Consider the following 14,655-nt stretch of genomic DNA (forward strand, 5'->3'; position numbering starts at 1 on the left):
TGCCTTGAAGGAGATTAATTAATGTTGCACAATCTGCTTTAAAAAAATGCTGGGCTTCCTAGGCCTAAATACTGGAGGTACCACCTTGAAACTCTTTTGTTAATCACATAGAGCTGAACAAGATGCAGAACAAAGCAAACACTGCAACTGGTCACTGAGCAATGGGGAAGGACATAGGACCATTGAACCCAATCCTGTGATTACAAGAGAACTGACTGAACCTAGAAATTGAACACGCAAAATCTGGACGTTAGGCCCTGATGAAGAGGCAATTTTTGTCTTACATCTAAATACTTTTGGCAGTTGAATGATGGCTTTTTGTTTATTTGTTTTGGTTTGGTTTATGTTGATGCATTATAAAGGACTGAATGTCTGTGCACATATATTAAGTCTGGTACGCTGGAATATAGTTTGAATCTTTTCCTGACTGGCCTGATCAATCATGTTGTCAGTCCCAACCTTCCACGACTGATTAAAAAGCAGAACTCATCAAAAGTGATTAACTATGAAGAGATTATAATCTGACCATTTTACTGAGATGGTACATTATTCAGAGTTTACAACCATTCTTCTTTTTTTTCTAATATAGGCAGAGATTTCTGTTGTCTTCAAATTTAAACAAAACCTTAGTAAATTTTATCTAGTATTTCTTTTTTCATTACTACAATGACAATACAAATCTCAAAGGTGTCAAGACAATTATTTAAAATATAATGTGACCAAGTGTAAACTATATATGCCACAGTTACAGTGAGGCTTTATCAGTTTTGTTACTAATGGCATTGGCATTTGTGGTGACATCCTGAAGCTTGGTAAAAGCTAATACCTGTGTAATAGCAACCTGTTCTTCTAAGTAATGTAAAACAAATTATTTGAGTAAAGCATCTTATTAAAACTTTACAACAAAACTGTGATACAACAGTTATGCTGTTTCTTTCAAAAATTTCAAAAAATAAGATGTTCTCTTCAACTAGAATGTCCTGATTATGCCAATATAAAGTGTCAGTACCTACGGAAATGTTATCATTCTAAAAGCTCTTATTGGCATCAATGAAAAAAGGCTTCTTGAAGGCCTTTTGGCCTTGGCATTTGAATTTGTGACTTTTTTTGTTCACTCATTTTGTTTTGAGGGAGCAAAGTTTCTTAGCCATTGCTGGTAGAAATAATGACTAAGATCTCAGTAAATGAAATAACCAGAAAAATGGATAATTTTTCTCTCAGTTTCTGCTTAATTTCTTTTAGTGAGATCCACATACCAGGGAAAGTAATGAAGATGTTGCCAATGATTTCTGAAAACTATGTATCAGGAACATTCTGCATTAGATAACGGTTTGTCATATAATCAGTTTTATTCTTTCCCCAAGGAACTGAATTTATTAGTCATTTTCTTCTGCCAGTGTGGGTCTTACAGCTAGTGACAGGAACAATGGCAAATATATAGTAATAAAACCATAAAAATTGGCAGAGGTGTTCAGATGCAATTAAAGTATTCCAGCTCTTTAAAATAAAATCTGATCCAATATCAGGTTGACAGTTTGTGTAATCAGTTTCCAGTTTTTAAAAATGTACTGCAGTCTCAGTCCATAGGTCTGATCCAAATAAACTTAAGTAAATGGAAAGATACTGACTGATTTCAGTAAGTTTTGGATCAAGTCCCCATGACTTTATATAAAAGTTTTGGGAATAGTCATCTCCAAATGAGAATATGAAAATCAAACTCCAACTCGCCTCAGAATATCAGGAATTTATTTTCTCTAATTTACAAAACTTCATGCCACTGGAGAAGGTGTCATCTTTCTTCTTACAGATGGACATAGATTTTAAAACCAAATATTTCTTTTCAGTGGTTCCAGTACCTATCAAGTCTATATATATTATGATCTTCACTGAATTTATCACACAGACAAATGAACTGGTATGACTGATAGCAGAATTCAGTCTTGGGAAGAACAGCATGTGTTGGCTTCTTCACTAAAAGACTCAAAGTGAAATGCTGTGTTATTGTTCTCTTGATTCCTTCCCAGCACTTACAACTACTACTCTAAGAAATATTTTACTATTTTATAAGGCTAGCCTGACACCAGAAACTAGAGAATGTCAAATTTTAAACCCCTAGAAATAAGACTTTGGCTGTACTGTTATATGAACCAGCTGTTTGAATGGATCAGGAATAATTGATGAATGCTGAAAATTGCTGAGAAATATGGTATTTTATAACAACACTGAGGATTAGCACACATTTCTTGTAAGAGTGAAAACAGATATGAATTACATCTCAATACTAAAATGGGATGCACTATACAAGATATATGTCTGCTTATATATATGTGTACACACATATATATGTATATATAAATGCATCTACAGAAGACAGCAGGGCAGAAATAAAGAACAAGTGAGTAAGCATAAGAAGTCCTTCCCCATTATGTGAAGTATAGCTTTACTATTGTTCTGCAGTCAGAACAAGGTTATTTTTTTCTGAAGTAAGAAAGAGTTTTCCTGAAGAATGTAATAAGACAAAAATATTATTTATATACCTGCATTATATCTGTATGGTCTATCATATCTATACATGTTATATTAGTATATAAATGGTGTATATGTGATAGGCATATATGGCATAAAAATAATTATTCATGACAATAATGTGTTGGAAGCCTTCTGTGCATAACTATGAGACAATTATTTGATGTGCTCTGCTTCCTGGAAAACAGTCACATGTATACAGTGTCGCATATAATCAGCTGCAGAAGGATTTTATTGCATTACCTGTGACAAAGCTGGCAAGCACTGAAGCACCCATCTGAAGCCGACAGCTTCTGTTAGCAGAGGACAGAGAAGCAAGGTGCACATTTAATTTCTTGTTCTAAGTGAAACATTGTGCAGAGATGGACTATGGACTATCTCAGCAGCTTCATAGGAGAGGCTGGGTGCCTAGGGTTTCGCAGTGCTGGTTATGCTTGTGTTTTAGCAGGAGTGACTGGTCTTTAGGACACAGGATGCAGCTCTCCAATGTGTCCCAGCTATCGCCAGTTGCTGGGTGTGGGTATCAAGGCTCTGCCTCTTCAATACATCTCTCTCTCATGCATAATCTAGCACTGGCAGGACAATAATGTGTCTGTGCCAGCTGGACCCCAGGAGTCACTAATACAAGAGAGTTATCAAATCACAGGGGTGAGAACTAAGAGCTCATCTCACATTGCCTACCCCAGTTCTGCAGGGATGAGTTTGAGTTACTCAAAGAAGAAGAAGAAGAAGAAGAAGAAAAAAATTCCTGCCTCCCTCTGCTCTCTCACTTGCCTCTTCTGCTCATTTTTGCTTGGTTCCAGTTAATTTCTGCACATTTTCATACACTTATTATTAGAGGTGTAACAGTCTCTGGGAAGTAACTGACAGTGAAGGTCAGCCATCTGCCTGGTGGCCATGAAATTTACTATATAAACAGAAAAGAGCAGGAGCCACACTGAAGATGAGGTTTTCCTCAAGGGTTAAAGTAGGCATCAGCAAGAGAGAAATAGTCTAAATAGCTGGAGAACACCAAGAACAAAGATTTGGAGCTCAAGAAGGAGTAAAGGGTTAGGTGCCTGGGTACCTGTGCAAGGGAGTAAGAGAGCAGAGAATGAAAGGGAGACTTGTAGAGGGATGTAACCACTGCAAAAGAACTTCAGAAATGCATTTTCTGCTCTCAACAAATCCTCAGAATTCAAAACAAGCCTTTAAGTATGACTTCTCCAAGAAAGCAGGTGACCTGTTTTAGTGGGAATGGAAACTTCATGCTCCCCAGTAGGAGAGAAAATGGTAAGACATCTCAAGACAACACATTTCTAAACAGAGATGGACACTGTGAGAAAATTTCAGCAATGCTGCTTGACTGAACTCTAGTGTAATTTTTCATTCCACTGCAGGGATAGAGCAACCAGTAAATGAAATGAAAACACTGTAAAAAGTATTCCTTGATAAAAGACATTACTGTTGGAATATTACTTTGTGTATTGCTGTTAACTGTTCCATTTTGTGAAGATCAATATAAGCAGCTTCCTTAATTTATAGTATTTATAAAACAGCATACATGGTGAAAATAGAATTCACTTAACTGTAATTTGATTGAAATATATTCCTCTGAGTTCTTCTGGAGGGTGGGAATATTGGAACAAAAATAATGGTTATTGTAAGAAATAACATAATAGAAAAAATCAGGCAAGCAAAATTTAACTTAATATACCCAATTTCATATGCCAGCAAAAAATGTTTTACAAATATTCTTTTCAGAGAGACCAGCTGCAGAGCATAACAAGGAATGAAAATGTACTGTAGTACACTATCTGAAGAGGCTCATTTAAAAATCTGAGCTGTTATTAAACAGTGGCAGACTGATAATAGCACAAAATTCTCAAACTATAAAAGCTTTAATGCATTAATGAGGTGAAGTGGTGAATCTTGTTGCTACTATGATATGCTATGTTTGTGTACTTTATGCAAATCCAGAGAAGCTTTTCAAGTAATTGTTCCGAGCATGTAAAATCTGCCTAAAGTTACTTAGATTGTTTGTAAAGAAGTAAAAGAATTATATCTGATATCTAATACAGTGGGGGTTTGTATTTTTTTGTTTGTTTGTTTGTTTGGGGTGTTTTTTTTGTTTGGTTGGTTTTTGTTTGTTTGGGGTTTTTTGGTTGGTTGGTTTTGTTTGTTTGTTTGTTTTGTTTTTGTTTTGTTTTTGTTTTTGTTTGTTTGTTTTGCTGTTAGTGGTGTTTTTTTTTTTTTTAGTGAAAATGTGCATAGCTGGATGCCGTATATGTTTGTTGGCTTTTTGTACTATTTCTGCCCTAGTTCACCTTTCTGTATCATCCTCCTGAAGTCTCCTGGGTACACTTGGCCATTTGATTATCTATCACGTGTTTATTTAAAATATAACTTACCTTTCTGTTACTGGAATAACAATTTCTTTCAAATTAATGGTTTTCCCTATTAAAGTTCATATATAGTTGAATATAAAATAATAGCATTTTCTCCTCTCTTCTGCTTCTTTTTGGGTAAATTTTAAGAGTTCTTTGCAAAAGGCAAGATATCTGTTAAATTTACTAGACAATTTAGCTTATATGAAAGAGAAATTTCCTAAAAATCTTTCTAGATTTCTAACAGTTTCCACAAAATACTCTTGATCTCAACCCTGTTATAATTATGAAGATATATGCCGTAAGACTTTGTTTAGAAGAGCCAAATTGTTTGAGAAAACATAAAAAGATTAATGATCGAATTCTGCCTGGCTCCAGGATTCTCACTTCCTGGATCAGTGTAGCTTAGACATCACAAAGATGACACATATTGACTCTGGGGAGGGAGCAGCAATTATTTGCCTTATTATTTTCCATGTCAGGCAAGTAATAGAGCAATACTGCTGCAGCCACTGAAAGAAGAAATCTCAAGCTTCTCTGTCATTCAGCTTGAAGAACTATGGTACATACTTCTCAAATATGGGCATATATTTGGAAATTTGGACCTTACTGCAAAGAAGAACAAAAATATTTAGATCTTCTGCTGGATTCTACATTGAAACAACACATAATAATAGGAAGTGTAAACAGTGCTCAGTTTTTCTTATTAATGCCCTTCCAGGGTAGTGGCCCATGAATTACCAGCTGCAGATAAAGTATTTTGATGGTGGTATTGGGTAGTCTTTCTCCCACAAGGGAGAGCAAAGGTGTTTAACGTTTGTTTAGTCATTGTCAAATGTCTGTACATGTTTCCTTTGCTTTTTGTTTGTTTCACAGATATATTTGCGATTCTTGGACTATGAGATGCAGAATTCCAATGAATGCAAACGGAATTTTGTAGCTGTCTATGATGGAAGCAGCTCCGTAGAGGATTTGAAAGCGAAGTTTTGCAGCACTGTTGCTAATGATGTAATGCTGCGGACAGGTCTCGGTGTAATCCGCATGTGGGCAGATGAAGGCAGTCGAAGCAGCCGATTCCAGATGCTTTTCACATCTTTCCAAGAACGTAAGACCCTAATCAATGTGTCTGCCTTTCAGTTTGTTAAATGGTACAAGTCCCCAAAACTTTTAATATTTGCTTTATGCAGAGTAGTCACTGAAGAATGTTCCCAAACAAGCTGTGTAATTTTTCAGAACAGTTTCTATTCCAAGCATTTATAGTGTGCAATAATTTGCAATGCAGTGGATAGAGCACAGGATTCAGAGGAAGAAAGGCAGGTATGACCTTTCCAGTTACACAAATTCAAATTTTTTCTGATTCCCAAGCTACCAAGTCACTATGTGTCAGTTTTGTCTCACACAGGATGGAAAATAATACAGCTCTGAAGGTTTTTACAAGCCTGATCCTTTTCTAGAAATTTGATTTTTTAGATCTCAATATACTGGCCATTTGAAAAATGCCTTATTATTTTGCCACAGATAGTGGATGTGTTTGTTCATATTTCAGAATGCATATATCAACAAGCATATATGTAATATATTGTTAAGCAAAAATTTAGTTGTTGGGTTTTAAGTATTAGAATGTATTTTTTGGTTTGTGCATCATGTGTCTGACAGGAAGATTTCAGTGTGGCTGTTAGTGATTGGAATGGAGGCACAATCTTACCTAACACATTCTTCATCTATATTCTCTGTGTGTGTACCCTGGAATTAGGCAATGAGGCTCTGTTGAGAACAGCCTCTGTAATTCCTTAATTATGGCTCTGATTAAAAATTTCTGACAGTCTACATGCCTGACACTGCATACGCTACTCTTCTCTCACACTGCAGCCCTAGGGTGGGTCATATTTTTTTTGTCTGTAAATCAGGACAGGGTCTAAAATATATTGAGAACTCTCAGTTGAGATGATACTGCCCATTTTCTCATTTTGAAACTGGAGATGTCTTGAATATTCAAGATCTGATTCATTTTTTTCACAAGGCATCCTGATCTGTTACCTTAGAAACAACTGCATAGACATTGGAGGTTCAGAGCATATAAAGAACTGGAGAGTGAAGCACTATGACGACTAATATGAAATAAAGATTTAAATAAGTGTGTGTTTCCAAAGGTTTCATATTTTAAAGGAAAACAAGGAAAAAAATGTGCATTTTTTTCTCTTATAGTATTCCTAATATGTTTACCTGACATGTTACATCTTATGAGCTACTCTGTTCTTGTAAACATATGATAGTTTATATTGTATGATATTCTAACAGGGAAGCGGAAAATATTAACATGATGCTTTTTCTGAAATTTATTCTGAACAGCCACCGAGTGCTAAAGCTGAAAATTTATTATGGGATAAATTGTGCTTTGAAATATGTGTACACAGCCTGCCCATAAATATTTCAAGAAACTGCGTCTGGGCTTTTAATGTTGGAAGTTGACTTTAAAGGTCTAAAGGTGATGCCCATTGTACTTTCAGTGCCATGTCAGTTGTCTGTGAGTTCTGCCATGTGCTGCAGACTGGTGCTGGCTGTCAGGTGTCAGCTCAAGCAGATGTCTGTGCACTGAGAGACACAGCTCATAGCACATAAACTGCAACATCTTGCAGCAGTGTGTGGGAATAATTAGATCATCTGCATGGATCAGACCTCATTCAGGGAGATGTGCATCAGGGAACAGACACCTGTGTCTCTACTTGGGGACAAAGAGGAAAAAAGCTATTTTGTTCACCTAGAGCTGAGAAAGAAACAAAATAGATGACCTTTCTGTTGTGGTTATGTGCATGGGAAAGAGTGACAAAGTAAAATTACTGTATTTGCTATTGTTGTGGGAACGGCCAGGAGGTGTTGTTATCTGGAGCTCCCCAAGTTCTTCTCCTTTGTGTGGAGTTAAGTTGTTGAGATTGTGAGTCTTCTCTTAGACAAGGCTCTGTGAACTGAAAGTGGTTTGTTTGTGGTGTTTGTTGTTATTTTTTGTGGAAACCGGCTACTTAGCCTGAGGAATGTTTCCTTTCTGAGTGGGTTTAGTGTTTATTCTTGTTATAGAGCTGTTTCCTGGGGACTTGACATTTGTGTAGAACAAAGAAACCTTAAAAAGTTTTCTTAGACAATTATTTTCGTATGATTTGATCAGCGTGCTCCTATTACATTTGAAATGTATGTCTGAAAAGTGATCTTACAAGTTTCCAAACCTCTAGCTGTGATGCTCTGCAGAGAAGCAGTGCTATAAATTCATCTGAAAGAAAGGCATACAATGCAAGAAGTTGTTCAAGTTCCTACGCCAGATAATCAGTAATGATTCTCACATCATCACAATAGTAGCAAAGCTCTAAGTAACACTTAATAACCAATTAATTCTTAATAGCTGATGATTTAGAGTGATTATTTGATATTTAGTGATCAGCATTATTAGCTTTTCCAACTATCATTATGGGTTTTATCTCCTTATGCCCTTATCTTTTTAATCTTTAATATATCTTCTAAGCACGTATACCTAATCATGTTTTTGTGTATGATAGTCACTGTCTACAATAGATTTCAAATATCCAGTAAATTAATTTAAGAATCAGAGAAAGGAAAACAAAAACGCTGGTGTCATCAAAAGGTGTTTGTTCATCTAGTAAGAAGACTTGAAAAATGAGTCTGATTTTCCACCCGCTGAATAACTGTTCATTTTCCATGACTGTGAGAGTGATCTCCAGCCTGATTAATGACAGACATGCTGCACCTACAGCTTCTTCAAAGAGCTGTTTCTGAGCGGACACATGCCTTAACCTAAAAGCAGATTCGCAGAACCAGGCAGATGGGCTAAGAGAAAATCCCTCTGTACGTACAGCAGGCATGATGTTCGTTCTCTCACCTCTGACTTCTATTTGGTAGCATTGCTTCCTTCTCTGTCTATTACCCTGCATCAAAAACACCAGACCAGAAAAAAATAATTCCTTCTTTTCTTTTGTTGCACCTTTGGGCTCTAAGCCTGCTTTGAAACCCATCACACATGGCTTTCTTAAAGGAGCACAAGTTCTATCATTCTTATTTTCTTTTTATTAACATCTTGACTTGGAGAGTAATCTAGGGCAATGTATAGAAGAGCAATGCACAGCTTTATCGAGTAACAGTGCTCAAGACCTTGTTTACAACCAGAATCACTGACGATGATCACCTCAGCAAAGGGAATTCTCTCATGGGGAACAGACAGGTATACAGTATTACTGACTGTTGTGGTAATGCTAAAGGAGCTACTGAGAAAGAGAACAAAGTGTGACACATGTGAAGAGATGGTTTCCCTTTGTGAGGATTTAGGAGTGTAAATAGATTACAGTTTTGCTCCCTGCTTTCATACTAATACATAAAAAAGTAACATGGAGAGTGCCTCCTTACTGGTGAGCAGTCATCTATGATTTTCTGCCCCTCTGTGCTATTTTCAGTCATGTCTAGTGAAAAACCCTCACTGTCTAAGCACCCCAATGCTTCTCTGTCCTGAACAAAGTAGCTTTTTGTGATGCCTAAAGTATAAACACTGAACACAGACTGGAGCTCTGAGCACATGCTCCTGAGCTGCCATTCTCTGGTGAGTCTGTATTCCAAAAAAAAACCCCATGAAACCACACAGAAATGTTTTTTAAAGAGTAGATTATTGATGTGTATCTGGTATTAACTATCCATAAAAGTTACATTTATCTTGAACAGAGCTCTCTGAAGGTGGCTGAGAAAGGAAGTTCAGTATTAAGCACATTTCATTTTCAAGTTTCTAATAGCTGCATTTTAATGATATCTTTTTTTCATTACTGGAAAATGAAAGATAAGTAGTTTTACTTCAGGTAATATACTTCTGTACAGTACTAAAACCACCTTAATAATTTCATAATTTTAATAAAGTAAGTGAAACAATCTCTCAGCATGACCAATGAACTGTTCCTTGGAGATGCTGAGAGAAAATTTCTTCTTCTGTTTCAAGGGTGATCCAAGGAACATCTGAAGTTTTTTTTTTTTTTTTTGGTCTTTTGTCAAAGAAATAAACTATTTTTCAGTAAGGAGCAGTGGGAAAAAAATCCAAATGATCTATACTTAAAGAATTCATATGCAGATCATGGTGCAATGATCTGTCTTGAGGACATAAGGAGTAGGTGTGAAATGTCCAATGAGTTCAGTGTAAAACATTTCTCACATGTAATCATTATTAAGATTTCAGAATTTTCCCATTCAATATCAGGAGAAAGCAAGACCTCTCAAAAACGTTATGAGAAGAAGGGAAGGGGGAGAGAGAGGTAAGTCTAAAAATAGCTAGTAGGGTAGGGCATTCATCTGAGATTAGGGATTCCCAGACTGAAATCCCTCTCTTGAAACAGGCTCAAAGGGTAAATCCACATGGTTCAATGAAGTACGACGTAGATGCCCAAGCTAGCTTGCTCAGAGCTAGTTCACAGCCCAGAAGCAAAGGAGTTACATTAACTCTGCATGGCGCTGAGAAACAGTGTAAATACACTGGAGAAAGTGCTGCACTGAAGTGGAACAACCAGGCCTCACAGCAGGACCAGAACAAGACAGATTTTGACTTCACCTTGTAAAAGTATTTTGACCTGGCCATGTTTGCATTTTATACCTAAAGTATCCTGTAATGCCCAATAAAATAGTGCTCAACACACACAATGTATTTTATTATTAATATAAGAACATCTCAATAATATAAAAATAATTAATAACACAGAATATTTAATTGCTAAAGTGCTCTATAAATATTGTTATTTTATAGTATAAATGTGCATGTATTACTTGTGGGTATTTATCTTAATGCCTTAGTGAAAGTAGTATTTAAAAAAATAAAATATGACAGCTTTTATTTCATATTACTTTGTAAATATGACATATAGAAGAGCTATTAATGTTCTTTATGTTACTCTGCCTTGGGGCTATGCAGGATTAAAAGAATTTATTATTATTTTGTATTAGTAAATGAAAAAGTATAGATTACTGGCTCCATGTGCATTCCCCAAACCTTCTAATAGTAAGAAAATATAGACAAGTCCATTGGGTTGACTTGTACAAATTTTGAAAGCAGTAACCTTCAAATACTAAACTCAGGCTTTTTTGAATACTGTGACGGTAACCTTCTGGAAATATGATCATTATAACAATCTCCTAACTTGTATTGGAAACAAAATATATTTACATGAGAGATAAGAGAAATAGGGTTATTAATCCAGGTTTCTAAAAAGTATAGATTTTGTAAACCTGGAAGAGGTTCTGGGATATCATGTCTATTCCTGTTAACTCACTTGCTTATATATCTTCAAGGATAAGTGCACCATCTTGTGTTCAGTATAAATACCTGTTGCGAAGCAGATGTTCTATTAAAATTAATTCAATAAATGTAAAATCTGTTTTTATATTAAGATACAAAGTATCCTTACACATACCACTAAAAAAAAAGAGAAACTATTATCATTAAAAATAATGTAGAATGAAATTTTTGAAGTATTTTGTTTTGTATATATTATTTTTGTATATTATATTTTTACATGAAGATAATTATTGGTTTGAATCCAAACTGGGAAAAGAATGTTTAATAATATTTTTTTCTTTAATTGGTGATTTAATTCAAATTATAGCATTTTCATGCTGTAAAAATCCAACAATTTATCAAAGACTTTAAGTTATTAAAATATACCAGGTTGAGTGATATGCATAGTTCTAATTTGTTATCTTTTGTCATAATAATTATAATAATTCATTGTGCTGAATACACTGTCTCACTTGTTTCTAGGCCAGCCCTTTGGCAGAGCTTGACTCAAGACAGCTTTGGGACACAGGAGAAATAACATAACTGTGTGTTCCCGGTTGTTACTTTTAATTTAATTACAAAGCCGTCTTTTCAGAGAGTCGCAGAAGGGCTGAGGTGGGAAGGGACTCTGAGATATGGTCTAGTCCAATCCTCCTGCTGAAAGACGTGTCAGCTACAGCAGGTCTCTCAGGGCTGTGTCTGGTTGGGTTTTGAATAAGTTCAATGATGAAGACTCCACATCGTCTCTGGGAAAGCAGCTCCTGCAGAGTGTTTGACCAGCCTCAAAGTAAAAGTTTGGGTTTGCATTTAAGGGGAATTTTCTGTATTTCATTTAATGTTCATTTCTTCTTGTCCTGTCACATATCAAGTGCTTGGAATTCCAAAAGGCAAATCCCACTGAAAAAAAAAAAAAAAGGTGGAGGAGAAGGTGGCATTCAGTACCTCGTCCATTTCCATCTACTTTAATGCAAAGTCCCCTACCCCATTCAGCATCACACCCACACTTCCCTTCATCTTTCTTTGGCAGACGACATACCTGTAGAAGTCATTTTTGTTGCCCTTTACAGCCCTCACCAGATTCAACTCTAGGTGGACTTTCCTAACTGTATCACTGCATCCTTGGCCAGTGCCCCTTTATTTCTGCTGGGATCATCTGATCCTGATGCCATGTCTTGTACGTGTCCTTTTTGTGTTTGAATTTGGTCAGGAGCTCATTATTCATCTGTGCAGGCTAGCTTCACTTGATTTTCTGCTTGTCAAGATAGACAACCACTGCAGTTCAAGAAGGTTCATCCTATAGAATTCAACCAACTTTCCTGGATCCCTTATCTTTCCAGGACCACCTCCAATGGCATTCTTCCAAACAGACCCCTCAACAGTGAAATTTTGCTCTCCTGAGGTGCAGGGTCATGATCTTGCTTTTCGCTTTATTCCCTCTTTGTAGCATCACGAATTACAGTATGTTTGGCATTGGAAGGGACCTCAAAAGATCATCTAGTCCAATCCACCATCTCATTACCACTGCAGCCAGGGCTGCACCTGACGTTTACATTCCCAACTGGTTCTTGCTTGTTTATGAAAGTATAAGGCCCACCAGAGCTCCCCTTAACACCTCCTTGGTTAACTGTATCAGGAAATTATCATCAACACACTCTGGAAACCTCCTGGCTTGCTTGTGCCCTACTGTGTTGCCCTCCACAGATACCAGGTAATTAAAATCCTCCATAAGGACCAGGATCTGCAAATGTGAGGCTTCTTCCATCTGTCTGAAGAAGGTTTCACCTAGTTCTTGTCCATAATCAGGTAGTCTGTAGCAGAGAGACACTTACTACAATATTGGTATCTGTGGGCTGACACTGGGCTGCCCACTGATCATCACCCAAAAACTCTCACTTGCTTCATCACTCAACACAAGTCAGGACTCTGTGCATTCCTGCTGCTATCTCATTTAAAGGACATTTATACAGTCATGTGGAAGATCATAGACTGATTGAGTAGGGCTTCTGCTGGGTGTAGAGGTTTGTGCTGCTTTATCTAGTTGAAGCTCATGATAGCGGTAGCTTCCTTTTGTGACAACATCCACAAACCCCAGGTTTAAACGTTTGTTATTGAGGCATTGACATAAGTGTGGCTCAAGACTTAGGTTAAGCTATCAGGTGTTGCTGCCACATACCTTGTCTGCTTGTTTCCACTCCCATTCTTGGTTCTGTAATAGCTTCAGGAGAGCATCAGGACCAGATCCATCTTTCTGTAAAATAATCCTGTTTACTACTGGTTCATTTGTCTTTTTGCTATTACTAGAATGTCCTTGATGCAGCATACCAAGACCCCTTTGCTGTGCCTCTTAAAGGGAAAAAAAAAATCCTCAAATGTACAATGGGACTGACAAGTTTTCAGCTTCCCTTGATACTTTCATTCATTCCAACAAAAAGCCTTCATTAGAGTGAGGAAAATATATTGATTTCTGGTCCAGCTTAATTACTCCAGGTTCAAGGGACCATAGACAGGACGCGACTACACTAATTTTATAAACATAGACAAGAGGGAGCTGTTTGTCATTAGGTTTAGGAACTTTACATCTGGGTTTCTCTCATGTTAAGTTTGCTATACTTACTCTGAAATTGCTCTGCCTCATTATTAATTTAGTTTTAACTTTTATTCACCTACCATCTCTTTCCTCCATAGTTCAACAGCACAATTTAGAGAAATAGGAATTTTACTTCTTTTTTTCTCCTGCCTTTCATTTCCTGATGTCCCTACCGCCACTTTGCACAATTATGTCCTCTTCTTAAATCTACGAAAACAAATCTTTTTTACTACTCTTATTTTTTCTCTCTTATTTCTTAATATTTTTGATTTGGTATAAAATCTCTTGTCATTCCTTTCAGTGCGGAACGCCTTAAGTATCAACTATTTCTTCTGTGCAGTTCTCTCTTTCTTCTTCTTCCTTTCACTTCCTTTACTACCTTCCCATAGTTCTTCATTTTACCACCACTATACTTCTAAAGTCCTTTATTTTGGCCTTACACAGTTCTCCTTTTTTTCCTTAAATTGTTCTCTATTATTTTGGAGTTGTTTTTCCACTATAAATCCTTTCTTTGCTGTTGCATTCAGGATTAAATCATACTGATTTTAAAGTGGCAAGAGCAAGTCATAGACACCTAAGAGATTCTGCCTGCTCAGACACAGCACTCTGTTCTCACTTCTAAGCCCTTTCATGGCGCTTTGCGTATTTTTTAGTGTTTTGGGGTTTTTTGTTTTGGTTTAGGTTTTTTTGGTTTTTGTGTTGGGATTTTTTTGTTGTTGTTGTTAGTTGGTTAGTTTTGGGTTTGTGTTCTTTTGTGTGTTTGTGTGTGTGTGCTTGTTTTTTGTTTTGTTTTTGCTCCTTTATGGCTTTATTAACATACAATTTCCTTATCCACCTTTTTTTTATTTATTTATTTCCCTATCACTCCT

General features: G+C 36.5%; 1 protein-coding gene across 7 annotated transcripts in view; it reads left to right on the forward strand.

Moving 5' to 3' along the window:
• Positions 1–14,655, forward strand: part of NETO1 (neuropilin and tolloid like 1) — a 71,972-nt gene that overhangs the window by 48,114 nt on the left and 9,203 nt on the right. For 6 of the 7 annotated variants that reach the window (XM_065053027.1, XM_021291413.2, XM_065053028.1 and 3 more), the window contains one exon: positions 5,769–5,997. The exons of the other annotated variant lie outside the window; for it this stretch is intronic. In XM_065053027.1, coding sequence (XP_064909099.1) covers positions 5,769–5,997 — 229 coding nt within the window. The remainder of the gene's footprint in view (positions 1–5,768; positions 5,998–14,655) is intronic. 7 annotated transcript variants of the gene reach the window in all.

The sequence above is a fragment of the Columba livia genome, chromosome 2 (genome assembly GCF_036013475.1).
Source record: "Columba livia isolate bColLiv1 breed racing homer chromosome 2, bColLiv1.pat.W.v2, whole genome shotgun sequence".
In the NCBI taxonomy this organism is placed as follows: Eukaryota; Metazoa; Chordata; class Aves; order Columbiformes; family Columbidae; genus Columba; species Columba livia.